The sequence below is a fragment of the Lutjanus erythropterus genome, chromosome 9 (genome assembly GCF_056507025.1).
Source record: "Lutjanus erythropterus isolate fLutEry1 chromosome 9, fLutEry1.hap2, whole genome shotgun sequence".
Classification (NCBI taxonomy): Eukaryota; Metazoa; Chordata; class Actinopteri; order Lutjaniformes; family Lutjanidae; genus Lutjanus; species Lutjanus erythropterus.
Genome location: NC_139325.1, coordinates 34,744,783 through 34,772,457, shown reverse-complemented (window position 1 = coordinate 34,772,457; position 27,675 = coordinate 34,744,783). Strand labels below are relative to the sequence as shown.

The 27,675-nt window shown below is 42.4% G+C and overlaps 2 protein-coding genes and 1 long non-coding RNA gene across 4 annotated transcripts; 1 reads left to right on the top strand and 2 right to left on the bottom strand.

Annotated features, from left to right (window-relative positions):
* Nucleotides 1-1,488: 1,488 nt before the first annotated feature.
* pi4kb (phosphatidylinositol 4-kinase, catalytic, beta) lies at nucleotides 1,489-12,587 on the bottom strand. Of its 2 annotated transcripts, XM_084727343.1 has the most exons (13): nucleotides 12,440-12,587; nucleotides 10,395-11,069; nucleotides 9,226-9,591; nucleotides 8,181-8,225; nucleotides 7,255-7,482; nucleotides 6,500-6,727; nucleotides 5,860-5,969; nucleotides 5,551-5,655; nucleotides 5,101-5,224; nucleotides 3,982-4,247; nucleotides 3,760-3,892; nucleotides 2,827-2,947; nucleotides 1,489-2,238 (listed from the first exon to the last, which is right to left on the bottom strand). In XM_084727343.1, exons 2-13 carry the CDS (start codon nucleotides 11,040-11,042, stop codon nucleotides 2,057-2,059), a joined length of 2,556 nt encoding a protein of 851 aa, XP_084583469.1. In that variant the 5' UTR covers nucleotides 11,043-11,069; nucleotides 12,440-12,587; the 3' UTR covers nucleotides 1,489-2,056. The 2 variants fall into 2 exon arrangements, with proteins under 2 accessions (XP_084583469.1, XP_084583468.1); XM_084727342.1 differs by lacking the exon at nucleotides 8,181-8,225.
* A 384-nt stretch (nucleotides 12,588-12,971) lies between these two features.
* On the top strand, nucleotides 12,972-13,640 carry LOC146321984 (uncharacterized). Its single transcript, XR_014771415.1, has 2 exons — nucleotides 12,972-13,475; nucleotides 13,528-13,640. It is a non-coding gene; the product is annotated as an uncharacterized LOC146321984 (long non-coding RNA).
* On the bottom strand, nucleotides 13,528-27,411 carry selenbp1 (selenium binding protein 1). Its single transcript, XM_084727324.1, has 12 exons — nucleotides 27,308-27,411; nucleotides 23,813-23,866; nucleotides 23,313-23,425; nucleotides 22,812-22,997; nucleotides 19,537-19,657; nucleotides 19,179-19,361; nucleotides 16,689-16,870; nucleotides 16,440-16,518; nucleotides 15,920-16,041; nucleotides 15,745-15,837; nucleotides 15,412-15,530; nucleotides 13,528-14,505 (listed from the first exon to the last, which is right to left on the bottom strand). Exons 1-12 carry the CDS (start codon nucleotides 27,309-27,311, stop codon nucleotides 14,343-14,345), a joined length of 1,419 nt encoding a protein of 472 aa, XP_084583450.1. The 5' UTR covers nucleotides 27,312-27,411; the 3' UTR covers nucleotides 13,528-14,342.
* Between the last annotated feature and the right edge of the window lie 264 nt (nucleotides 27,412-27,675).

The window sequence follows — 27,675 nt, the reverse complement described above, 5'->3', positions numbered from 1 at the left end:
AAATATAATGTCATTTATTTCTTCTTATGGCTTTAATTTTCCTGATTCTTTTCATCGTTTATTTCTGTCTTTGTATTTCTTGAGGGGCCAAAATGTCGATCGACTGGTTTTGGGTGGTCCCAAAAATAAATAAAAAAACAAATAAAACTTCAATAAATAAATACATATTTAAATAAATATTTACAGGAATAAATGAACACATAAATGGAAATTAAATGACAATGTTCATAATTCTTCTTTTATATCATGTTATTTTTATATTATCTTTATATTTGCACATTAATTTTCTTATTCTTTCACAGATTTATTGTTTGTTTGTTTTTTGTTTGTTTTTGTTTTTATGACCCTGGTGGATTGATTGATTATTGATCACTGTCTTGTGCTCTCTTCTGTTTTTTTCATTTTTGTCAAACTGAAAACGATAAATGTAAAAATGATTTAATCAGAAATGATTATGATTGAAGTTTTTGTGAACATTTTGAGCTTCTCTTCAGATTTTCTCTGTTGTGAAAAAACTGAACAAAAAGATTTACATGCTGAACTTTGACTTTCAGTCCTTGAACGCCTCGCTGCTGCTGAAGAGCAGGGTGCATGATGGGAGTTTTAGTGTGAGTTTAAAGGTCAATCAGGTGAAACTGAAGTTTGTGATGAAGAGCAGAAAGTCAAACAAAGTAATCCTCACGATAGTGAAGTATCATATCGATTGATAATTATTGATCATGTAGTTTGTGATCAGTGGTGGAAAGAGCAGTGAACATCTGTACTCAAGTACAAGTACTGTTACATTACAAAAATATTACTCAATTACAAGTAAAAGTGGAACATATTTTTCTGCCTGTTTGAAGACTTTTTCTAATATTTATCTTGTGAATCACAGTTTTAGTTTAGAGTCTGACGACTGTGAGATTCTTTAAAAAAACAAAACGGAGCAGAGCCGCCTGACGTTCTAAAGGTTCCTGAATGATTCCTTTTTTTCAATCTTATAAAATCATATCATATTTCAGATTACAGTATAAATACTCTGATGAACAGACGTTAGAACAGTTTGTCTCTGCAGGTTTCAGTCATGTGACTCATGTTGGTTTAATTCTGTTACGACATGATTGTTTTTTAATAACAACTTCATATCCAATCAATTTTAAAGACCTGTGGACTTTTAAAGACATTTCAAGGCCTTAAATTCAGACATCAGACTGGACACTTTATAGACTTTTTATAGATTTTTAAAGACCGTCGGTCTGTGAACGCACCACGCCAGCTGTCAGAAATACTCTCCTCCTCAGCTCCAGGTTGTCAGGACAGGATGTACCGGACGTGGTGGACGGACTCACAGACGAGCTAACAGGTTAGCTGCACTGTTAATGTTAGCTGCTTTTCCTGCTGTGTCTATGGCAGCCAATCAGCAGCTCAGTATGAACATGTGTTCAGTACCTGACTCCATGTTTTTAACCTTCAAATAAAACAACAAAATAATGTTTGACACGAGTCTGTAGGAGGCGCTGCAGGTCGACACTGGTTTGTTTTAATGGGTCAGAAGACAAACTGGTTCACAGTCAGTTAGTTAAAACATGAAAAACACGGACTGGTCCTTTAAAGACTCTGCAGCTTCAATTTCCTGTTAAAAAAAAAAAAAAACTGTCCACCTGCTCAGTGTTCACATTTCAAACTAAAACTGGGCTGCTCTCTGATTGGCTAAGAGTCCGGCTGAGCAGCCAATCAGGGACATGTGCCCAAATATGGAAAAAGGAGAAAAAAGCAACAGAAGAAGAAGAGGAGGAGAACTGAAAGCAAACAAGATGAACGGAAAGAAAAGACGACAAAATGACAAAAAGATACAACTGACAGAAACAGAAGAAGTAAACTGGAATAAGAAAATAAAAAGAAGAAGAAGAAGAAGAGGAGGAGGAGGAGGAGCAGAGCGAGGCTCGTGGTCTCTGCAGTCCAGTTATAAAAGCAGGAGGATCATCAGCCTCCTCAGTCTGTTTGTTCACCGCTCTCACACACACACACGCACACACACACACGCACACACACGCACACACAGACAGACAGGAGGTCACATGATGCCGTTGGTGAGGTACTGGAAGCCGTCGTACAGTTTGGTGGTCAGTGACCTCATGGATCCGTCCACCAGCTGGTCGACCAGCAGCTGCAGCTGCTCCTCCGTCAGACTCATGTGGAAACGCTCCTTCAGCCCCCGCATGGTGCTGGATCCATGGAAACAGGGCAGCTGGGAGCCTGACGGCATAAAACCAGAGGAGACACGTTAGAAGTGGAGAAAGGAAAGAAGCAAAGTGAGCAGGTGAGACTCCAACAAATAAAAAACCCTGAAGGCTCACAGGAGGAATGTGAAGAATTATTAATGAATCTCTCCTCATGATTCAGATTTTATTTCTCTGTCATCCTCACCAAAACTCAACAAGTAGCCCAGTTCAGACGTAAACATGATGGACAGGTTACATTTAGGAGAGGATCTCTTTGTTTGGTTTGATTTTTCCCTGAAATATAACTGGTAATTAACTCTTTCTCTGCCACTGAAGACATATTCTGTCAGCTGCTGTGGTAGGAGGCGCTGTGACAGATCATCTGTCAAAAAACTGTCACTGGAAGAAGAAGAAGAGAACTGCTGGAATTGAACAGCAGAAGAAGAAGAAGTTGCAGCATGAAATCATTGGTGCTCAGCTGCAGCGGGTCAGAAAGGACCAGGACCCAGACACAGAGTGAGGCTGCTGCTCACACCGCGGCCGAGACAGAGAGCTGTGTCTGTGTGTGTGTGTGTGTGTGTGTGTGTGTGTGTGTGTGTGTGTGTGTGTGTGTGTGTGTCACCTTGCTGCATGATCTCGACGATCTGCAGGACTCTGTCCATGTGTTTCCTGGCCGCAATCAAACCCTGAAGCATCAACATCTTATAGTAGTTAAACATATCGCCGTCTGGACCGTCCATCACCTGAGACACACACACACACACACACACACACAGAGTAAATACACATCATTCTACCGCGCTTTTTGTTCCCCAAGTATAAAAAAAATCCAAATAAACGTAGCCGGATGTTGGAGTTTCCTGAATAATTATTTTCTCAAATAATCGATTTGTCATTTGGTCCATAAAATATCAGAAAATGTTAAAAAATTGATTCTGTCACAATCTTGTCAATTGAAAAATAGATCCACGTTTGAACTAATGATCAGTCTGGTAATAATCTTTCCACTAATCTGATTCCTTCTGCTTTGGTATGACCCAATATTTTTTTGGTATGACCCAATATTTTTTGGTATGACCCAATATTTTTTGGTTCGCTCTGCAAAGGCAGAATACAGGAACTTCCAAATAAGGTCAAAGGTCAAATCTGCGGTCAGGATTAATACCTAGAAACAATAACCTGATATAAAGACATAAAGCTGACACATATCTAACTACTTTGGCTCAACAACAAGAAAACTTTAATGTCTTTTTTCTCAGTTCTGTTCTCTGAGAAGTTCCTGCCCTTTTCCTGTGGAGGGCAGACAGTGAGTCTGAAGAAAATGACAGAAAGAGGAGAGGGACTTAAATAAATATGTTTTCTTTCAAATTAAACATCACAAGATAAGAGTTGTGTCCTAATAATTTTGTTTTGATTCAAACAGAACATCGTTATCTGTTTGATGTGGACACTAGAACTCCCTCAGCAACCAACAGAACCTCTTAAGGGCACCATAGAACCTCTGACAAATAAGATAAAAAGATAAAAATAAAAGCCCTCAGCTGGGTGAACTCACGTCTACAAACTCTGTGGTGAGTTTGAAGGCGGACGTTTCGAAGCCGAGGTTTTTGGGCGAGCTGGACAGGATGAACCCGAAGTCGATGTGGATGATGTGACCGTCGGCGTCCAATAGGATGTTCCCATTGTGCCTGAGAGGACAATTGAGGACGACAGGTGAGAACATCAGCAGGTTAAAAACATGCTTTTATATTTGAGAGCTGTGATGTCACATTCTCACCTGTCTTTGACCTGCAACAGGTAACAGATGAGACTGTATCCGGCGCAGCTCTGGACGAAGTTCCTCTGAGCGGACAGGAAGGCCTCGGTGGTCGGAGCGCCGTGTTCCTGCAGGAAGTAGTCGAGCAGAGACAGCTGACTCTGTTTCTTCACCTGGTGGAGGGAGACGGCGTTCACCACCGGCTCGATCATCCCGCTGTCCGACGACAACACCAGGATCTTATAGGGCTTTATCCAGAGGGGGACGCGCTCCTGCTCCCAGATCGACTGCAGGATGAGGACGAGAACGTCAGTCAGGTTTCTGTTTTTCTCCCTGAACGAGTTTAAACTGCTCAGATAAAAAAAACAAGGATCAGCAGGAGGAGAGAAGAAGCAAACAGTCCCTTCAGGAGTTCATGTTGGATTCTTGCAGCCTGATTTCACAGAAGTTTGTCTCTTATGATGCCTGCAACAATGTTCCTGATGGGTTTTTTTTTTTGCAATGAAATTAGAAGAGTGAAAGTGAAAATTGAGAAGGAAAATCTGCATTTTTTTGTACAGTTCATTGAAAATCAAAGGTTCAGAAAGGTTCAGGGTTTACAAAACAATAACAAACCTGCTGCTCTTCTCAGGACAAATTTAAAAGATAATTACAAGAAACAATGAAAATGTAAAAATTAGTCAGTTGTTTGTGCAGGGAACTGCTGTGATTGGTGGAACTCACAGGAAGCTACGCTGATTGGTCAAATTAGTGGAAAGGTTTCAGTGATTGGACAAAAACTGAAAGGTCATGCAGAATTAACCGACATCCCAACTTCCTGGAGGGACTGAAAGAACAAGCAGACAGATGTGAGAGAGAGAAAATGATGATGATGATGATGATGATGATGATGATGATGAGGAGGAGGAGGAGGAGGAGGAGGAGGAGGAGGAGGAGGAAATGAAGGTAGTGAAGGACAGATTTGAGGAGATAAACAAAAGGAAAGATAAGGAGCAAGAAGGGGAGGAATCACGAGGAAGAAAATGAAGACAAAGAGGAAGAAAGAGGGTGAAGACCAGGGTCAAAAGGAGGAGGAAGTGAAAGAGGAGAGTGGCTCTCAGTGTGTTTTGATCATGTGATCTTGTGATGTCACAGCGTTACCTTGAGCTGCTGCAGCACCTGGAAGGCGAGCAGCTCCTGTCGCAGGTCGTCTCCACATTTAACGATGACAGACAGCAGCCGCCAGTTAGGAAGGTGACCGTAAGGAGAACCTTCTCTGATCCTCCTGCAGGGACACGAGTCCAGAAACATCAACTACAGCCTGAAACACAAACTACAGCCTGAAACATCAACTACAGCCTGAAACACAAACTACAGCCTGAAACATCAACTACAGCCTGAAACATCAACTACAGCCTGAAACACGAAACTACAGCCTGAGAAACAAACTACAGCCTGAAACACAAACTACAGCCAGAGACACAAACTACAGCCTGAAACACAAACTATAGCCTGACCCATAAACTAAATATAAACTACAGAAATAAAAGTGTAATATAAATGAACTACAGTCAGACATATGCAGCCAAATATAACCTGAGCTTCACCTACCGGACCTTCTCCTCCCACGGCTCCTTCAGGGCCACAGCTGACGGGTCCTCAGGGTCCCGTTTAAAGGTGGTGGGGGCCTGAGCCAGCTGTTCTGACAGACGCCGCCTGAAACACACACAGTCATCATCAGCTGTTTGATGAGGTGGAGGCGCATCGTGCAGCTCAGATTCATACACTGACTGTTAGTGACTGACAGCTGGAGACAGGAAGTCTGTCTGTCAATGACATTTAAGGACGTCTGTAGAACGTCATCCTGTAGAACGTCATCCTGCAGAACGTCATGTGATGTGTCTGTGTGTGTTTATAGACCTGATGTCTCCAGCAGCGATGAACACCGGCTCTTTGCTCTCCAGACTGGTGATGCTGTCTACAGAGAACTGACTGATGTTGTCACAGCTGTTGGTGTGGATCTCTGGGAGCTGCAGAAAGAAGAGACGGACAGACGGTCAGTTCTGACTACCGGCTCTACGTCTCTGAGTGCTGGTCAGTCATCTGTCCTGTGTCTCCTCAAACAAGGTTTCTAGCAACATTTTAACGTGTATTTGCCCTTAAAGTGCATATTTTCATTTCATTTACACTCCAAAAAAGGGCATTTGTCTTCTCATGATGTCCTCTTGGACTTTGATCAACATTTTCTGACATGGACAAAACAACTAATTAATTATTGGAAAAAATATGGCCAGATTGATCACTAGTTGAAAAATGGTCCAAACATGTGAAGACGTGGACGTCTGTGTGCTCCACGTTTCCACGTTTAGACCATTTTTCAATTGACAAGATTGTGACAGGATGTAACATAAGAGACCCCTAGTGGCAGGACGTGCATACTGTTCATCTTTAAAAAAGCTTTTACATCATAATCTGCATATTTTTGTTATTGTAAATATTTATTTTATTTTGGAAAATTTAATGAACATCCTGTGATAATGATGACCTCACGTCGTCTCACCTCCACCTGCAGCTCTCCGATGTCGTCTACAGACCAGGCCTCGTCATCGTTGTCGTAGTTGGGAACAGTGGAGAAGCTGCCTGCTCTCTGCTCCGGTGTCATGCCGCAGTCTGGCAGGTTCTCCACGGAACGTGTGCTCCTGATCCGGTTCTCCGGGATCCGGATCGGAACACTGGATGTCTCAAAGTTCTCACACTCCAAAACCTCCACGTAAATCAAGTACGGAGCCTGAGGGGAAACACAGGTCGACAATTTTCAACATTCTCTGACATTTTTTAGACCAAACAGCGACTCGATTGATTGACAAAATAGACAGACAAACTAATCAATAACGAAAATAATTGTTAGCCTAGTCGCCTAGCTGACTCGTCGCCTAATCAGTGACTGTATGTTGATGTGAGTGAAACAGGATCAGGAGGGGAGTGGAACATTAAATGGTGGTCATGTCATAACTGATCAGTGCCGCTAAAAGACGAAGAGTTATTGATGGGTGGATGTCATGATGTTATTGGTTGAACCAATAACAAAGGGGCATCCACCCTTAATCTGTTAACCTCAGACATCATGTGTTTGACACGTGGACACTTTCAGGTGAGAAATATTTGATGAAACTGATGTGAAATCATGTCTTTCTTTTGTTTTTATAATATTTAAACAGATTCATTGATCCTTGATGGACATCAGAGATGCTGACAGGAAGTGATGTAACCTCTGTGGCTGTACAGTATATACTGTATATGTGTGTGTGTTCTCACCTTGTCTTTGGAGTTCAACACCACGGCCTGCGTGTGCGGCACTCGGACCACGTGGTGGTCGAAGGCGGCGGTCGGCAGCCACACTCGAGCCGGCAGTTTGTGGTTGAGCAGCGACAGTTCTGAGATCAGCCGCTGCGTCTTCTGCTCTTTGGTCGGCAGGGTCGCCAAACGCTTCCCGATCCCCATCAGAGACTTGATGAACTCCCTCTGAGGAGCCAGGCGCACCGGCTGCAGGACGGACAGACAGATGGACAGACAGGATGTTGTCAGAGCATGTTTTGGTTGAAGTCTCTGCTGGTGTCTCTGGACAGACAGAAGGTTTAATGTTTCTATGTTTTGAACTTCAAAACATTTGAGTTTCCTGTTGACCATCAGTCTGTCGATCAGACAGTTAAGACTGACATGTTTATCTGCACTGACACCTGAGGAATTATACGTATTTAAATATTTGTAAAATTTGTGCTTCCTTTTGTTCAACAAACATTTAGTGGACTGTGAAAACCAGCTGTAATTAAGACACACAGTGAATCCCACAAATCAACAAGTAGAAACCAAATGAGAACAAATCCTGGATATGAACAAAAAGAAGAGTTTTGTATTTTGGTTCCAACATGAGGCCCAGAGTCAGTCAGTCAGTCAATGAAAAGAGACACAATGACAGGATCATCACTGTGTCCTGATTGGTTCACCCACATCATGAAACAGCTGATTGGATGAGACAGACAGAGAATTACTGGAGTAGACGGTGAAGTCCGCAGACCTGCAGCTCATTTAACGTTTTGATTTGATCTCAATCTGAGTTGAACGTCTGGGACTTCACCTCACACTGAACCACAACCACAGCCCACAGCCTCCATCCATCACACACTTCATTTCCCACAATACACCCTGTAGGGAGGAGAGGAACGTGACACTGGTGAACTTACGGGACCAGTCTCAAACTCCAGACTGTCCGAGCTGGAGCTGCTGTCCTGAGGAGGTCAGAGGTCACAGAGGTCAGAAGACGTGGACTCACAATCAGCAGCAGGTTGATCCTTCAGCTCGTTAATAACTTCAAATTCTACAGTTCAGACCCGCGTTTACGAAAAGGTTCACAGAACGAGAACGAAGGGACACGAGTCCAGAATGAAAATAAGATATTTAATGTTCAAACTGACTGACTTTAACTTGTTCTGTAAATATACACTCATTAGGAATCTGATGTCTGCAACATGTTTCAATAAGGTTCTCACAGGAGCAACAAAAGAACGTGAAAACTGTGGAACGCTCCAAAAACAGCTGTTTAGAACAGCGGTTAACATGACTGTATATTTACACAAAACAATAAAGTTTATCAGTTTGAACATCAGATATCTTGTCTTTGTGCTGTACTGAGTTGAATATAGGTGGAAAAGAACGCCGGGACGATATGGACATATGTTGCTGTAATATTGAGGGACAGTCAACAGAAATCGTGTGAACGTTCAGCCTCATCTGAAGCCTGATAAATAACGAGCGCAGCAGGCTGATGTGAGACATCGTGTTAGTTTTTGTGGAGCCTCATCCTGCAGCAGCTCAGCTGGTTTTGTTGTTAAATTAAAGTTCCTCAGCTGATGGATGTAAACGTCCTGACAGACCTGCCCTGTGCTACACTCACTATTGTACTTATATTTACATACTTTGTGTTTTCTACTAAATAAAAGCCCACCCCTGCATCCCATCCGCTTTGGAATCAGGGTTGTATTATGAAATTTTACATTCCTATTAATTTGACTGTTTTTTAATGTTAACATCTGTTTGTGTGTCATCAGAACATAAAAGACATGTAGTTTGTTCCTTTTATGGTTCAGCAGTTTGAACCACTTTTCCCAGTAAAATATCTAAACACAAATGTTTTTATTTACTTGTTTTGTTCAGATGCACCCTGCTGTGGTTTGAATCAGTGGAGGATGTTTGTTGCAGTAAACAGGAAGCTGACGGTGGTTGTGTTACCTCGTCCTGGCTGCTCTCCACCTTTGGGTTACTGGCTGTTCTCTTCAAGTTGCTGCTCAGACTGATGCTGACCGTGGCGTCTGATTTGGAGCGTTGGTGCGTGCGTTTGGAGGGCGACAGGCCGTGTTCCCCTCCCAGGGGCCCAGGGCCGGCGGCAGGGGACGTCACGGGACAGAAAGGCGTGAGAGTCAGGGGGTCCCTGCGAGCTCGAGGCCCCGCGGGTTTGAGTTCATCGGACAGGATGAGCTTCCTCAGTTTGGTTCCTCGAGAGTGTCGCTGGGTGGAGATGTGCATGTCGGAGGAGTACGCTCCCAGCAGCCACGCGCACGTCAGGCTGAAGGAGATACTCTGTCTGCAGCGGTGAACCTGCAAGACAACACACAGGGTGTAAACACACAACTCACACTAACTTAGAAGAACTTTATCGATAAAAACTTTTCAAACAGGACAGAGACAGAAAAGAGAGGGAGGGAAACAAAACAAACCTAAGACCTGTTGAGACGGCGTTCACAGAGTCTGTTGGTCAGTGGAGCTCGACTGATACTAATACTGATATCAGGGAGTTCAAATGTTCTGATATCAATCAACTGGCTGATATTCTAAATTAAATAAATCTTGTCACAATCTTGACAATTGAAAAATTGGTAAGTAAATATCAGATCTGATCTGTGTGTCCAGGGATCACTGACCTATCTGCTACCCATCTGTTGCTATGGTGACGACACAGGCATCAGTAAGTACATACGCTGATGATGCAGCTTTCCATCACAGAGGCTTGACAAATTCAGACCCATCGTCCTTCCAAACAATCGTTTCTGATTGGTTGATATGACTTTCTGGGCAGCAGCATGTGGTTGCTTGGGACTTTTTAGAGTATGGTTGTTATGGTGATCAGTTCTGCCATATATGCTGTAAACTTTATAAACCTTTGAAGGTTGTACTGTTTGGCGTTGTTTTAACCTGTTGTTAAGTGGTTGCTAGGAGAACTGTAGTGGTTGCTAAGTTTTCCAGGCAGTGCGAGGGATTTAGTAGGTCGTTGCTGTGTGGCTGAATTTAACAGAAGCCTGCTACACGCAGGAGAATGAACATTCACATTAAACAGTGGACAGGAGAATCATCTGACTGAATGTACTGCCATTAACCCCGCCCTCTGCCCTAGCCACACCCACCACGTATGGCTTGATGGCGTCCCCGACGTCCTCGTCCATGTGGATGTACATGTTGAGCAGCTGCGGCAGGTAGAAGTCCACCTCCTCGTGGGGGAAGCTGAAGAGGCGGTTCCCGATGTATGCCTGGACGCCAGGCTCCTTCGAGTTGTGCAGGTAGGAGATCGCCATGGAGACGTCAAACAGCTTGGACTCAAACAGGCGGAGCAGCCACGACTGTTTGGAGGGGTTGTGTCTCTGCCGCCGCCGGGCGCTCTTCACCGAGCCGGGGGCCAGGCCCTCGGGGTCGTCCTCTTCACGGATCTTTAAAGGCTTCACCGTGACGTTCAGTGTGGCGGCGGTGGCAGGGGGCTCCGGGTCCAGCTCCTCCCCGTTCTGCAGGCCAGTGACATCACCGTCCACCTGCTTCAGCTTCACCTTCTGCAGCACCTCCTGACATGCCCGGTGGGCCACCTCGGCGTCAATGACGAGGCTGAGCTCACCGACACCCTCACTGATGACACCCAGTGGGGGGGTGACGGCCTGGGGGGGGCCGCAGGAGGACGAGGGAGTGGAGGGGAGAGACAGGGACGGTGAGGGAGAGGGGGAGGACGAGATGGAGAGGGATGGGGAGGGGCAGGGGGAAAGCTCCGGCTCTGTGTCCTCCATCATGGCCGCTGGAAGCTTCGCCCTCCTCCACTGAAACACAGACACAGATCAAAGGTCATCAGAGGTCAAAGGTCATCAGAGGTCAGAGGAGGAGGAGACAGGAAGACGTGAGGCTTAAACATTTTATTATTTGATTGAAGAGAAAATTAATTTCAATCAATTTACATAATCAGTTGAAAAGATGACATTGATGTTAGTAATATAAACAGGATAGAACAGGAAATGACATCACTTTACTATAAGGCATCCTTTAAAACCAAGAAAAGACAACACGTATCTGAGACAACATATCAGCCAGCACTAGCTGCACAATATCACAGCCCATAATGTGTCATTTATATTATCATTTATTATTTACATAATGAAATTACAACAGATAAACATCATATGTCAATGTGTATATATAAATATAACTTAACTATAAAAATTCATTAAACAGTCTGTCCTTTGTTTGAGTTGTCATGGTGACGTCACTTAGATTTGTAAATCATCACCTGAGCTTTTCTGACGCTCAGCTGTGCACAAACTGCAGCTTACACCAGCTTATTTTCAATGTGAAATCATTGGTTATCTTATCAGGATCAGACAAGGGAAGCGGGTTATTACCAGCTCTCCTATTGGCTGAAAAAAATCCATACCGTGCGTCCCAAAATTAGTGTATGTGACCATGTTGTCGGTGTTAGCTCCTCCTGGCTAACACTCACACACAACAGTAGAATTAACTTCAGTTTGTGTTGAGTCACTGTGAACAATAAAGTTAACTTTATTCATGACTGATCACAGCCGCAAAGTGTGTGTGTGTGTGTGTGAGAGAGAGAGTGAGAGAGACATTACAGCTGCAGTTTAAACACATTAATGATCAATGATCTTCCTGCTAGCCAACAGTCAGCTGATGTTAGCTTAGCACCAAGCTAACGCACACTGAAGGCGACAGAGACAGAGCTTACAGCTGGATTTAGCTTTGATTTAAGGAGAAGCCTGCTGTCTTAGCATTAGCATTAGCTCACGCTCTCTGTTTACAGTTCACTTAGTTGGGGGTTCTGTTAGCTTAGCTTCCAGTAGATTATCTGACGCAGTTACCGTTAACCAGCTAACTAAACACTACATCGTGTTGGAGCTGTTAGCTCACAGATTACAACGGAGCTAACATTAGCTAGAGGCTAACAGACCTCTGCGTTCACTCCCCACTGCTGTTAGCTGTTAGCTCGTGTTTCGGGATTTAACCCGGCTCGGTTAGTGTTAACGTTAGCATTAGCATTAGATATGAGGCCAACTGTTGCTAACTCGGCTCAGCTGTTTTTAAAGCTGCATGCTAAGCTAACGTTAGCTCTGTCGCAGTTGCCTGTATTCTCTCCAGTTACAGTGACGTGTGTATGTCTGTACAGGTGAGTGAGTCTCACCTGGTCACCAATTAAAGGCTCTGAACTGATGTTTTATTTCCACTGAGTCTCCTCCATTGATCTTCTCTGATCTTCATCACAACAACAGACCACAGACAGCAGGGGGCGCTGCTGCTGCTGCTGCTGTTTCTTCTTCTGCTGCTGTTTACTGTCAGTGAGCTGCAGCTCTGCCCCCTGCTGGACTGAACTGGATCACACTTACTGTCCGGTACTGTTTGTGTTCTCATATTCTATTCTATTCTATTCTATTCTATTCTATTCTACATTTATTTGTCCCCCACCCCCTTTTCTTTTTCTTATTCTGGGGATTTTTATAAATATTAATGTATTTATGGCTGTAAGAAACCAATAAAATATGATGGGTAAATAAAATAAAATAAAATTTCACAAACCACATGAGCTGTTGTTAAGAAGTGAATGGTTATTTTGCTGTTTACTGACTTCCCGTCTGTTTATGTTTTTTTAAGTAAATAAAAGACTTTAAAATGGACGTATTTTCATTAAACATTTAACAACAATAATCTGCAGGTGACAGAAGGACACAGACGACAGATCAAATGGAGCTTTATTTAAACTTAATGAGTTTACAGTTTGACCAGCAGGAGGCGCTGCAGTAGACAGAAAACATCCTGCACATGTGACCTAAGTGGAAGGCTGATATCTGATTGGTCGGTCTGTTTCACCCTCACAGGAATGTCGAATATGATAATGACTGACAGAACAGTGAAACAAAACAAAACATTTATAATTATATTCTGGTTAATAATATGACACTGAGTGATTAGTGGCAATAATCAATCAAACTGTTTGATAAATGAGGACAAACAGTCGTTTCAGATTAAAAATGTTGAAGATATTCAGTTAACTGTCAGAGAAGTGTAAATGGACCAGAAAATATCCACATTTAAGAAGCTGAAATCAGATATTTTTTAAATTAAAAAAATCGCTAAAAATTATGAATTTATTATCAAAATAGTTGGCGATTGATTTAATAGTCGATCAATAATTAATCAATTGTTGCATCTCTAATTATTTTGTTCTTTTCATTCTTTAAGTCACCTGAACACAGGAGAGCAAAGTTTCTGAAGGTTTTAAAAATCTTTGTTTTTGGTCTCAGGTTAGTGAGTTCTGAAGTGTCTCTGGACTGTGGTCCCACTCTTAGAAACAAGGGTTCCAAAAGGGTTCTATCTGAAGAGCTGAGGTTCTACCTTGAACCACTTGCCTCTAAAGAACCCATTTTGGAAAAACTAGTCCTTCAAGAACTGTTCAAATCCTTTAAGAAACTCTCTCATCAAGGGTTCTCTGCACCATAAAAGGGTTCTCAGTAGAACCCCCCAACTGTGTTTGAGATGAAAGTATTGGAATATAAAAATGTTCTTGGTAGAACCCCCTGACTGTGTTCTGGAGAAAAACCGTTGGAATATAAAAAAGGTTCCCAGTAGAACCCTTGACTGTGTTCTACATGCAACCCTTGGGATTTAAAATGGTTCTCTGTAGAACCCCCTGACTGTGTTCTAGATAAAACCCTTGGAATATAAAAAGGTGCTCAGTCAAACTGGCTTGGTTTTGTACCTGAGAACATGGTACAGTTTTAGACGGAACCCCCAGAGAAAGCTCTGGGTGGAACCCTTACACCATTTATTTTGATTGTTCTGTTAATGCAGATTTTGTTCCGTTGATCTGGGAGAAGAGCTGAAATGAATTCGCTATCTGTTCTATTGCTCTTTAATTTCATGTTGATTGTTCCTGTTCTGCATGTGTGAGGCAGCTGTCAGAACCTGAAAGGTTTTACAGATAAAGTTTAATGGACAGATTGATATTGATATTGATAATCCAGAGTGATTGATCGGTTCAGAAGAGATGTGATACAGCGTTCAGCTCCTCCTCAGTGTTTCCTGACGGTTCACAGCCAGATGTCAGACGTACAGTCTCCTCCGGGGTACCTGAGCTCGTGGGCCAGAACGGGACCACCGGGTTCTTTACCGAAATCCACCAGGAAGTTCTCATTGAGGGACAGACCGCCATCAACAGAGTCCACATCGATCTGCATCATCACTGAGCCCTCCCTGGACAGACAGACAGAATAATATATAATTAGATAGATAACTTGTTTCTTCCCAGCTAACGTTACTGTTTGATAGTGATACATGATCCAACAGGAAAGACGTACATTCATTCTGAAATATCAACGCACATCTTGGACACATTTATTTAATCCTGGAGGTAAAACACGCCAGATGTAATCAAGCTAACGTAGGCTAATGTTAGCATTAGCTGTCCTGCTGTCTCTGGTTCAGTCAGTAATGTTCTGTCACATTCTGCTCTCTAGAACACAGTTTTCTGTGTTGTGTTCATACAGATTACAGTCGACACTAAAGTGCTATTTAGTCTGAGGAGGAAAATTGTTATTTTGTTCTAAGCTAACATACTGCTAACCCTGTTTTAGCTGCTTGGTTTACATATGAAAGCGAACATTAACGTTAGCCTACAGTAGCTTGATTAAATCTGTCCAACATGTGTGTTTCAGAATTGAATTAATTAATTCACTGTTATATCATGTAACTATCAAACTGTGACATTAGCTAGGAAGTGACTGAATGCTAAAGTTAGCTGTCGTGTAACTAATGTGTTATCAAAGATGTAGTTTTATCTTGAAATATGTCCTGATGTACCTCCAGATTTTCTCTATCATTGTGTCTTCAGTTGCTGATCAGTCAGGAAATAGTGACATGATAATGATTGATCAGATTCTTTATGTTTATACAACTTACATCCTGGAACATGAGTGTGACATCAAAGGAAAATGTCCGCCATGTGAATATGGTGAAGTTGGTGAGATCAATATTTTCTGAGGTGGTATGTACTGTAAAAGGTTTAAGAACCGGTTTCATATTTTTTAAGATACCCAGCTCTACAGAGTAGTACTGCAGTAGTACTGCAGTAGTATTATGTGTAATTCTGTGAGTACTGACTTGATCATGTCGGGGTAGAACTGTTTGTCCCAGCCACTGTAGAGAGACGTCGTCACATAAAGTCTCCGTCCGTCTAAACTGAGCTGTAACATCTGAGGACCTCCAGGGACACGCTTCCCCTGAGAGACAGACAGGTGGACAGGAAGCCAGACAGATCAATAATCAATCAGAAAGTTCAATAAATAGATAATAAATGATAAACTATCATCACTGGCTACACAGAACAAGTGCTAATGTTAGCTACACATAGCTAACTAAATAAATAATAACTCTCAGCAGAGGATAGAAGACAGGATGTTGGACAAACAGACAGGTACGTCCTGCCTGTGGTACCTGGATGACACGTGGGCGGGGCTGCGGCTGGTTCTCAGGGTCTTCCAGGACTCTGACTGGTCCATCACTGATGATACTTCCTCCCAGAAACACCTGGAAAAGAGGCAGACAGGTCAGCTGTCACACTCTGAGTGTTCACCTGAGCTTCACCGGACAGATGTTGTAATGTTCACACCTGGCCGACCAGTCGTGGCTTCCTCCTGTCTGTGATGTCATACTGCCTGATGTCACCGTGCAGCCAATTACTGAAGTACAGGAAACGGTCGTCCAGTGAGATCAGGATGTCTGTGATGAGACCTGCAGATAGACAGACAGACAGGTAAGCTGTCAGCAGACGTGGGGAGTAATGGATTACATGTAATGGTATTACATAATTAGGATACAAAAAGGGCAACCATTTCATTACTGTTAGAGAAAAAAGAGTGAAAAATAAGGGCTACTTTCTATTTCATTATATTTTAAAATACATTTCAAAATAAAGAACAATAGCTACACAGACCAGCCGCTAACATTAGCTACACTGAAAAGTATGTTGAGACTGCAGGTGGTGATACTGGTGATCAGCAGAGGTAATTTTATTTAAGTAACATTGTGCTATTCACACTTCAAACATAAAGTAAACTGACTGACACTTATCCTGGTCTGGTGCTTGGGAAACCTGACAGACAGACAGACAGACAGACAGACAGACTCACCAGGCATCTCTGGCAGAGCCCATCCCTCAACCTTCTTACTGGGAACACTGATCACCTTCTCCGCAGCCCAGTCACCTTTCTGACATGACACAGGGAAAAAAACACAACAGTCTGTAGTCATGAATGCTAAATGCTAAAGCTAAATGCTAACATCAGCAGGCTACAACGTACTCAGTGACAATGCTAGCTACAGACTTATGTTTAGAACCCTGTGGTACTGAATCATGTTTAGAACTCTGTGGTACTGACTGGTGTCTTGTAGAACCTGAAGACTGTTCCACGCAGAGCACATCCCACGTAGCCCTCAGTAGCGCTGGGGTCATGGAGGAACCGGATCTCCAGGGGAATAGCGCCCTCCTCACCCAGATCGAGGGTCTGCAGCTTCCTGTGGGTGGTCCAGTCCCAAATATGGAGGCGTTGCCCATAGTGACCTGAGTATGAATTGGTATGAGCTGATTTGGACTGGTGTAAAGTGATGAAAACTGGTATGAGCCTACATGAACTGGTATAAGCTGGTTTGAACTGGCATTAACTAGTATGGACTGATATGAGCCTACATGAACTGGTTAGAACCAGTTTGAACTGGAAGAGCTGAGGTTTGATTTCTGTCCAGGAAGTGTGTCGCAGCTGTCTGAGCATGTGCACAGCTATGTTCTTTCCTGCATCACAAGAAGTTCTCAAACCTGTTCTCAGTGAAAGGATATCCTATATCTATGCTAGGTGCTAAGTAGAACCATGAAGGATTCATTGGGTTATCCCCACAGGAAAACCATTATTGGTTCCTGGTAGGACCTTTTACAAATGTTCATCTTGGAAGCCTTTTAGGGAGATCTATCTAGAATCCAACATAAAGGTTTATACCTAGAACAATCTGTGATATGTTTCATCCTGAACACCCTATGTGAGTTTCTACAAAGAACCCTTCTATGGTGCAATGGTTCCACCCAGAACCTTCTCTGCTAAGAGTGCTAACAAGAACCCACCCAAAGGGTTCTACTAAGAAAACTTTCATTTTATAATACAGAGAATACTTAATGAAAGAGTTCTTCAAGAATTTCAACAATCTTTGAAAAAGTATTTCTTCCAAAAAGGGTTCTTAGGATGAAAAGGGTTCTTAATGGAACTTATGGTCTCACAATAAACCCTTTCATCAAAAAAGGGTTCTTTAGAAGCAAATGGTTCCCAGTCCAACCTCAGCCATTCCATCAAGAGACCTGTTTGAACCCTTATTTTTAAGAGTGTGAAATTGGAACATAGAACCCTGTTGCTGCATTCAAATGGAACACCTGAACTTGTAATTACGACACAGAAGTTGTGAACAGAACGTCATGATCTCTGAGCTATCAGAAGACTTCCGATTCCCGATGTTGTGAACATGATACGGGGGTGCGTTCCAATGGGCTCATCTTGTAAACACAGCCCCATTAGAATGCACCAACAGACTCAAGTCTTACTGGGATCTAGAACCCTGTGGTACTGACTGGAATCCTGCTGGTAGCAGAACTGGAACAGGCATAGGAACCTAGAACCCAGTTACACGGATTGGAGTCTTACTGGGATTATACCATCGATCGAGCCTGGTGTTAATGACTGAAGTCTTCCAGCTCAATTCCATCCGGCACATCAGTGCCGTGTTACGTCTGCGCCACATCAGCTGGAGCTGATGGTAGTCATTCTAGACGATGTAGCCAGAAGCAGCTCTCTGCTCCGCTCTGCTTGAAATACATACCGAGTGTACAGACTGGCACAAAGGGCAAGCAAAGAGGACCAAATCAACAAAATCTGACCAAGTCTCCACTACTGAAACTCTGCTGGTGGGACCTTCAAAAAAGGCCATATCAAGAAGATGGTTCAATACAGAACCTCCCACTGTTAATCAGTGGGTAGTCATAATTAAAGATATTCAAACTATGGAATTAACAACTTTCAGTCTCAGATTACAAAAGGACGAAGGTCATGCCCTCTGGAAAAATGAAACACCTACATCGCAAGAAGAGGTGATAACCTACTCTAAAAAAAACAATGATCATAATGCTATTATCACTGACGACCTACTCGCAACCCCAAGGTTCCCTCATGTTTTATTCCTATGAACGTATGCATGTGTATGTTTGCAATTAGATATATATACATGAATATGTACATGTTTATTCGGACACATGGGTGTATGTGAATATGTGCATGTACGTGTTCAGAAGCACAGGCATGTATATGTAAATATCTCCCTTTTGCTTATTTTTTCTTTTCTCGTTTCAGTGCGTGTTTCTTTTGTATTAATAAGGACACTACATGGTTAGCATTTGAATTATTTTGTCATATCACATTGTAACCATACTCATTTTTATTCATTGCACTGATGTTGGCCAAGTCTTGTACAAAAAACTTGAAAAATAAAGATAAAAAAAAAAAAAAAAAGATTTACTGGGATCTAGAACCCTGTGTGACTGACTGAAGTCTTACTGGGATCAAAAACTAGTGCCTTGTGTTACCGGCTAAAGATTTATTGTGATCAAGAACCCAGTTATACTGGTTGGAGTGTTACTGGAATCAAATAAAAGAACCTGATGTTTCGGACTTGCGTCTTGATGGAATATGAAATTTGTGTGCTGACTGGAATCAGGATCAAAACCTAGAATCTGGAGGGATAACTGGGATAATGGCGTAGATGACATATCTGAGTGATGATAAAACATTTGAAAGACTGAGAGGAGAAGACTGAAATGTCTTGTCCCGACTCACCCTCTTTGATGTGGGCCGGATTAAAACCGTCCACCAGAGCTTTGGGCGCTCCCCACTCAGTACTGATCATCACGTTGTGTCGTGGCTGGTACCAGAAGTCATATCCAAAGGGCGCTGCTTCACCCGGGTGCTCCCAGTTACCGATCACCTCGAATGTCTCACCGTCCAGCAGGACAAAACCGCCTAAGAGGGTGACAACAGCTGTGACACTGTCCACTAGAGGACACTACAGGAGTAATAAAGAGTAGCTAGTCACAATTTGTCCACTGTTTCTTTGAGGTTCTTTTACTTTGGTATTAATAATCAAATCCTCACAGCTTTCTGTTCATGTGACTTTCTGATCCGCTCGTTGTCTCACCTTTGCCATTGCCGGATGGGTCTCCCATACAGCTGATCATGATCTGACCGCTGCCCAGACAGTGGGTGGTGTGAGGGTTCGCCAGGCCACACTTAAAGTACAGATCAATAGGTTCCACCATCTGAAGACACAACATAACAGAACCACAAGTCAGTGACTCTACCGTCTCACTCTCAGCTTCATCAGAGCAGTTTGACAAAGGAAGAAAGTTTTTATCTATAAACAGAAGATAAGTGCAGGCATTGTTGGTGTATATTTTCACTACTTTTAACTTTGATTATATTTTCAATTCTTTATTCTTAATTATGTTTGATCCAATCAGTCTTTGACATCCTCCTCAGCCCATCCAACCTCTTCTGATGGGCCCTGGCACAAACACCTGCTTGCCCGCTGTGCCAGAGTAAAGAATCGCTGGAGCATGTCCTAAGCCATTGCCCAAAAACCCTGGGAGAGGGACCACGATCAGCTGAGGTCATGAGCAAAAGGATCTCAGTCAGTGGGCAGCAACAACCAGCAAGACATTTCATCACATTTGTCAAGGCCGGGGAGAAGCCACAACAATGAACAAGTCAGATGGGGGGGGCTTCTGGCAACAGCAAGTTGCCTGAAGGTCGACCTTGGGAGACAGCTAAAATTCCCAGAAAAGACTGCAGTGACAATGCTCAGGCCAGACATGGTTCTGGTCTTGGAGGCAACCAAGCAACTCCTCCTGGAGTTGATGCTGCCCTGGGAAGAGTGGATGGAGGAGGCTTTTGAGAGGAACAGGGCCAAGTACAAATGCTGAAGCAGGAAATCTAAGACCTGTTGCAATCCTTGGACCACACATGCTACGTAGACACAAGACGGGACTTGATCAACCCCGGCTGGGTGACGGTGTCTGATGTTGAAAGACTTGAAACACCCGATGACCCCGAGGTTACATCACTGATTATGTGTCTAAGTTGCATGGTAAGGTGTGTGTTTATTTCTAATATTTTACATTTCTAATATTGTCTGTATGGGGACTATGTATCAAAATTAGCCTTTCTGGCTAACGCTGGCATCTTTTCAGAAAGAGGTTTCTGACAAATAAAGTAATAAACCAAAACTAAACTAAAAACTTAATAAAAACATTGATCTGTTCATGTTCTGCTGCTCATTTTGATTGGAGTAGGAACAAAAACTTGGAGTCAATTCTGACTTGATTTCTGATTTTTTATCTTGCCTCCAATTGTCTTTGCCAAATGGACAAGTCATACTATCCACGTCCACCTGAGAGTTCATATACACTGCCATACTCCTTGCTTTTTTAGACGTTTGGACACACAGATGATGTACGTCTGTGCGCTTCACCTGTTTTCACATGTTTGGATCTATTTTTCAATTAGTGATCAATCTGGCAATAATATTTCTACTAATCGATTAGTTGTCAGAAAATGTTGATCAAAGTCCAAGATGACATCCTCAAATGTCTTGTTTTGTCCACAACTGACAAATATTCAGTTTACTGTCAGAGAGGAGGAAAGAAGCCAGAAAATATTCACATTTAAGAAGGTGAAATCAGAGAATTTGGACTTTTTTTTGTCACCTGTCATAATTCACCTGTTCACCTGTGGAATATTCCAAACAGGTGTTTTTGGAGCGTTCCACTGCTTTCTTTTGTTGCTCTTGTCACAACAGAATGACTGTAAATTTAGAAAAACAATAAAGGTTATAGGTTTGAACATTAAATATCTTGTCTTTGTTCTGTATTTAACAGAATACAAGTCAAAAAGTGTTTGCAAATCACACTGTCCCAACCTTTTTTGGATTGGTGTTGTAGGACAGGAACCCTGTAACACCAACATCAGGCTAACCACAAGACTAACAAAAAACTCCCAGAACTCAGAACCCAGAACTCTCTGTTACTGACTGGAGTTTTCCCTGGATAGTAACCAAGAACCCTGAGGTTCTGACTGAAGATGAGGTCAGGGTAGCAGCAGTAAGGTAACTCAAAGGTGTTCCTATACGGCAGGTGTGAACCAGGTGTCCTCCCTGTTGGACATTCCAGAATATGTCCACATGTAGTACCTCACACATCCAGGGAAACTCATGTCCCAGAGACCAGAACCTCAGCTAAGGACTGGACCAGAGATCCACTGCTGGATCCAGAGCTTCAGCGTCAGGATCAGCTCCCGCTGTGTGATGATCCCACGCTCCATTTTACCCTCACTGATAAACAGGAACCAGAGATGCTGAAACTCCTTCACTTCACTCAGGGCAGTAATTTAACTTCAACCTGACAGGAACAATCCGCCATTTTTCCAGGAAAGGGAAGAACACAACTAGTAACCCTCTGGTCCACCTCTCCCCTCCAGTGGTTTGTTAAAGTCTCTGAGGAGAAGTGAGTGTTTAATGACCACACAGTGAGTCAGCAGACCGCCCAACATGTTTGTATTCTGATTATTCATCAACAGACTCACTGACGCCAGCCAAGCTTTCATTTCCCACATCGCCAACAAGTTCATCGTCCTCCAAACATTTCAAGTGTTTTAAAGAACAGCTGTGAAAGTAATCATCATCCAGTCTGAACTCAGGATGAACCTTCCTCCTCTTCCTCCTCCTCCTCAAAACAACAGGCTCTGCTTTTCTTCCCCTTTTTCCTCTCAGAGTTCAGTTTTCAGTTATGAGACCCCACTGAACCCCCCAGTGCTCTCAACTCTCTGTGCATCCACAGGATCTGCAGGACACGACTCCGAGATGAAGATGCTTCATTGATCCATTTTTCTAAACAAATGTGCTACTAATCAAATCACAACAGCACCAACAATTACTCAACAAGATGAAAACAACGTAACAAGATGAACAATTAGTGGATAAGATACAAAAGACATAAGACAAAAAAAACAATGATGCAACAAAGAAGAAAAATGACAAAAAAGACATAAAAAGACAAAAAATGATGCAATAAGATGAAAAACAATGTAAAAGATGTAACAAGACGGAAAAATGATATAAATGCTAAAACAGATGTAAGAAGATGTAACGATGTAAAAAACAAACAACAACATAAAAGCTGTCAGAATGTGAGACAGACAGAAAGGGGACTATCTGTTGGACACAAGCTGAGGCTCAGTTCACTTTGAACAGCAGAAATGTCAGTCAGTAGAAATGTCCATCAGGGGACGACTTTTTACTTTTAAACTTTGAGGACATTTCAGAGCCTGAACTTTTTCACTTTTACTGCAGTAAAGAAGTTGAATCACAACTCACAGTGTCAGTGAGCCGTGTCCCCGTCGTTTGGCTGTTTTTTGTACCTTGTGTATCTGTGGCGCTCGGGGATTCGTCCCGACATCGAGCACATAGATTCTGGAGGAGATGAGCGATGGGAGAATCAGACGATTTCTTTTTTTGGAGGCATCGCCGAAGCAGCTGCTGCAGGCGTTCCAGCCGGAGTGATGCAGCTCGTCGCGGAGGTTCGGCATCGGCAGCCGGTGGATGACCTGCCAGAGCAGAGGTCAAAGGTCACAATTGATCAGAGGTTAAAATGTTATTCAGGCTTCATTTATTTATACAGACAAATGAGAAGAGTTAACAGTGAAGACTGTAGAACAGATCCAACGGGTAAGAGACAGAAAAAACAAAAACCTGAAGCAGGAAGAAGAAAAAGAAAAAATGTCAGGTGAGCCGAGACAAGTCCAGCAGGAGGAGAGATGCTACGAATCAACAGCTTCACTGATTCCTTTAAGATGATGAGCAGCAGAAAAAGAAGAAGAAGGTCTGGAGGAGCCAACAGCTGATTGGTTGACTCATTCTACCTGACAGTAGGTGGAGGATTTGGGGTCAACGTCAACAGTGGCGAGGTAGTCTGGTTTCAGGGTGTCAGTGTTCCGGTAGATGCAGGGCACGTAGACGATCTCCTCTCGAGGACCTTCAACAAGAAAAACTGTTCAAACTCTGTCATTTCAGAGAGTCTGCTGGCCAACAAATATTCAAACACAACAGTCACCTGACACTTTTCAACAGATCAATAACACAAACAATATCAAACACTCAGATCAGCTGGCGGCACCATGTGACCACAACAGGAGGAGAGTCAGGAGAAGAGCAGGACTGTATGGAACAGGACTCTGTAAGAGTCTTACAGAGATATATACACACATATACATATATATATATATATGTATATATATATATATATATATATATGTATATATATATATATATATATATATATATATATATATATATATATATATATATATATATATATATATATGTGCACGCTATATATGTATATATGTACACGCTCACCCACCCTTCATGGCGTCCAGTGGGCTGCGGTACCCTGGTCCACATCCTGAACAGCTGGCTGATAAAACAAAGCATATGAAAGGTCATGGAACACTCACAGGTCACACAGGTTAAAGGTCACAGAGGTCAGAGGTCAGTGTATTACAGGTGGGAGAAGCTCACTGCTGATGTTTCTTCCTCTTAATAAAACAAAAACTCATAAATATGCAGATTAGATAAAGTGAGTTGGCAGCTCGCCCTCTCATCCGTCCTCAGTCCATCTTTCATTTGTCACACTGATGCATTCTGGGAAACACAGCAGGAGCATGGATGGATATGTGAAGTGGGCTGCTGGGCCTCCTGTCTCCTCGACTGACAGAGAGAGTGTGTCTGTTTGACTTCCACAAAGAAATGTTAACACGGGCCCCTGGACCCCTGACACCTGGGGCCCCTGGACCACTGACACCTGGGGCCCCTGGACCCCTGACACCTGGGGCCCCTGGACCCCTGGACCCAGTCTGCTGTTCAGTAATCCATCCATGATCAGTAATGTAGATACCTGTAATTAAATAGTTTATTACTCCATCATGAAAATAAACCCACAGGGGACCCAAGAGAACCAGAGACACAGAGACACAGAGAACCAGAGAACCATCAGGTTATGATTCTTTGAAGCTGTTGTGGGAGCACAATCTGCAGGTGACATTTAGTCCTGTAGTCTGGGACAAGATCTGCTGTGAGGTTTTCCCTAAACTAACTAACTTTAAATGTTTTCACTGAACTTATTACACACCTGTTCACCTCCAGAGAATGTTCTCCAATCTTGAATAATAAATGTAAAATATACAAAGGTACATTTATCCACTCATTTTGGTCATGAGACCACATCCAGACCTTCTGGAAGGGGGTTCACTGTGTAATCCAAGAGGTTACTGGTAAACAGTTTACACTGACTCCTTCTTTCTGTCTTCTAAACCACACTTTAGACAATTTTTTTTACACGGATACTAAATCTCTGTTAATAATTCCTTTGTTTCTGGCTAAAAAATGTATCTTGCTACGGTGGTAAACTCCCCAGGTCCCTGCAGTCGACATGTGGATATCACAGATTTTCTTTCTACAGAAACTATAACTCACCATCTGTCCCTGGAAAATGAGGGCTGACTGCCCTTTCACTTATTTCATATGTGCTACTCATTTACTTGTCTTACACATATATGTGTGTGTGTGTGTCTGTTTTCTATTTGTTTCTATTTGTTTGAGCTCATAAAATGGAAAAGCCAATAAAAAGAGTAATAAAAAAAAAATCAGTTGACACAACAAGAAAAACCTGCAACACCCCATGTGGTTCAGTTTCAGGGCAAACTGCATGCTGCTGCTTGTGATGGACGTTGTTTTCTTGGACGTCTGTTGATTAACCACTCTGCATGTCTGTCCAAACTGTCAAACTTTAAACTCTCCTCCACCGTTCTTGAATAGTTTCAGACATACGTGGGCTGATGTACCCTGATGATGTGTTCACTGGCACCCACAGCCAGTCTGGGGAGACAAGGGGAAAAGACCCACTTCTAGGTTCAGGCTTAAAAACAGGCTGGAAATAACATGTTTTTTAGTCAACTTGGCTTGTCTCATATAACAGAGGCTTCCTGTCAGAAAAGTCTGTCTGACAGCAGCTAAAGTGGTGAAAATATTTTAAATATAGTGCATACTTAAACTAGATGCTTAATGAGATAACATTCATTTAAAGCCATGTTTGCAGAGTTTTAAAAGTAGAAGTTTTCAGCCTCAGATTTAAGGACAGGAAGTTCACAGTTTACAGTTTGTGTAATTTTCTTCTGTTCCAGCTGGAAGCATCGCTCACAACTTTTTTAATCAATCAGAGATCAGACTAAGACCATTTCAAACTTTAAAAACAAATGAAAACTTTCACTCAGTAATGAGGAGTCTATGAACTAATGTAACCTCCCGCACCGGGGTTATATAACACACACACACACACACACTCTGCCACTTAAAGGAACAGACCGCAGTTTTTTGTGCCTTTTTTTTCCAACTTTTCTAAAGTCAAATTTAAGCACTTTCAATGTGCATTTTCAAGTTTTTCAGGACCAAGTAAAAATATGAAAAAAAATGTACATAGAAATTATTTTTGCGAGATACAGAAACAATAAATAACATATGGAGTCATGTTGACAGTACAGTGGTGTAACTGTGGGGTCGATTGATTGGGATTGATTATTGATGAATTAGTATAGATTAGGGGTAGGGCTGGACAAGCGTGTTGTTTCTTCCTGCTTTTTTTTCAGACATAAAAAGTTAATTTATGTTTCTCATTTTAAGTCTGTTTGTTTGTTTCTGTTCTGTTTTTTTTTTTTTAATAAATAAAATCAAATCCTCCAGCTGTGCCCCCATGTTTCCTCTGGGTACCAAACGGAGGTTCAGCGTCTCCTAGATTTTGGTTTAGGCACCAAAACTACTCGGTCAGCTTCAGGAAATGATGGTTTGTTGCTGCTGTGTGGGTGTAAATAGTCACAGGTCTCTTCCACTCTGGGTGCAAATAGCATCTGTGGTAATCATTCAGTGCATATTGGGAATATTAAATTATAAAATAGATTTATTTCAAAAACTCAGCAAAGAATCACTCAGCAATGAATGAAATCATAGAGGAAATGAATCCAGGTTACTTTAGACCCTCGCTGTGCTCCTCATCTTTGGACCTGATTTCCAAGTGACAGGATTGTGTCAAGATTAATTAATCAATTAATCAAAAAAAATAATCGATAGATTAACAGACAATGAAAATAATTGATAGCTGCAGCTCAACAGTAAAGATGTAAAAACGTTTGTTTGAGGTGTGAAGCTGCAGAAACACCGAGAAACATTTCTGCAACTGAACATGAAGAATCAACAAAGTTTCTGATAATCAGTGACCAACATCAGCCAGAGAGAAAACACACAATGTTACATGGAAAGGTACACAAACACTGTATACACAAACACTCACACTGATAATAATGTAAAAAAAAAATCAGAGATCAGATAACTGAGCAGAGCTGAGGAGGAAAAACTCAACTAAACTAACAATATTTAGTTTTTCTTGCAGAGAAATTCAGGGGGTCTTTTTTTCTCACAGCTGGTTTGAAATACTTTGTTTGCAGGAAACTTTCCATTTCTGTTTCATCAGCAGCAACGACAAACTCAAGTGCAGCCAGACAAAACAAACAGAGAGTTAAACTGTGAGCTCAGACTTTAACTGTTAAACTTCACGGACTGCACCTTTAGTTTTCCCTGCTGGGCTGCAGGGAGCCTCTGCTGCAGCAGAAAGAGCTTTTCACTGCAGGAACCAGAACAAAGGTCACAACACACACTGCAGCTCTGCCCCAACCAAACTCCATGAGAAAAACGTGCGATTCAAGCAGCTGAGACAAACAGAGGCTGCAGAGCATTGAGTGACTGAATGACTGAATGACTGAATGACTGAGTGATGAAGGGATGATTAAATGAAGGGATGAAGACTCACCCATGTTGTCTCTGAGTTCCTGGTCTGATCAGATCCTGCAGGTCCTGCTGTTCAGACAGTCTGGACTCTCTCAGACCACAGTCCACTGTGAACACAACTGAGAGGGCGGAGTTTAACTGCTGCCATATATGAGCACAGCCAATCAGAGAATAAGGGTGGGGCTTATATGCATGTTAACCCTGTAAAGGCTAGATGCAACTTTACTGTCCAATCAGACATCATGTTATAAAACTATATAAAACCTTTATGAGATTCTGAATGAATGAATGCTTCTCCTCTTTGAACAAAGATCCCTGTGTGTGTGTGTGTGTGTGTGTGTGTGTGTGTGTGTGTGTTCAGTCCATTTTTTAATAAGTTTAATTAGAAGC

Bases quoted from the DNA above. Each gene is read 5' to 3' on its own strand.
- pi4kb (XM_084727343.1), bottom strand. From the start codon at position 11,042: ATGATGGAGGACACAGAGCCGGAGCTTTCCCCCTGCCCCTCCCCATCC. The intron at 6,728-7,254 runs GTGAGAACACAC...GTTTCCCCTCAG, and splicing joins TGTTGAACTCCAAAGACAAG to GCTCCGTACTTGATTTACGT. The intron at 2,948-3,759 runs GTGAGTTCACCC...TGTGTGTCTCAG, and splicing joins TCACCACAGAGTTTGTAGAC to GTGATGGACGGTCCAGACGG.
- selenbp1 (XM_084727324.1), bottom strand. The intron at 15,531-15,744 runs GTACCACAGGCA...TCTGTCTCTCAG, and splicing joins CCCGCCCACGTGTCATCCAG to GGGAAGCGTGTCCCTGGAGG. The intron at 14,506-15,411 runs GTCAGTACTCAC...CTGTCTGTCCAG, and splicing joins TTCTACCCCGACATGATCAA to GGAGGGCTCAGTGATGATGC.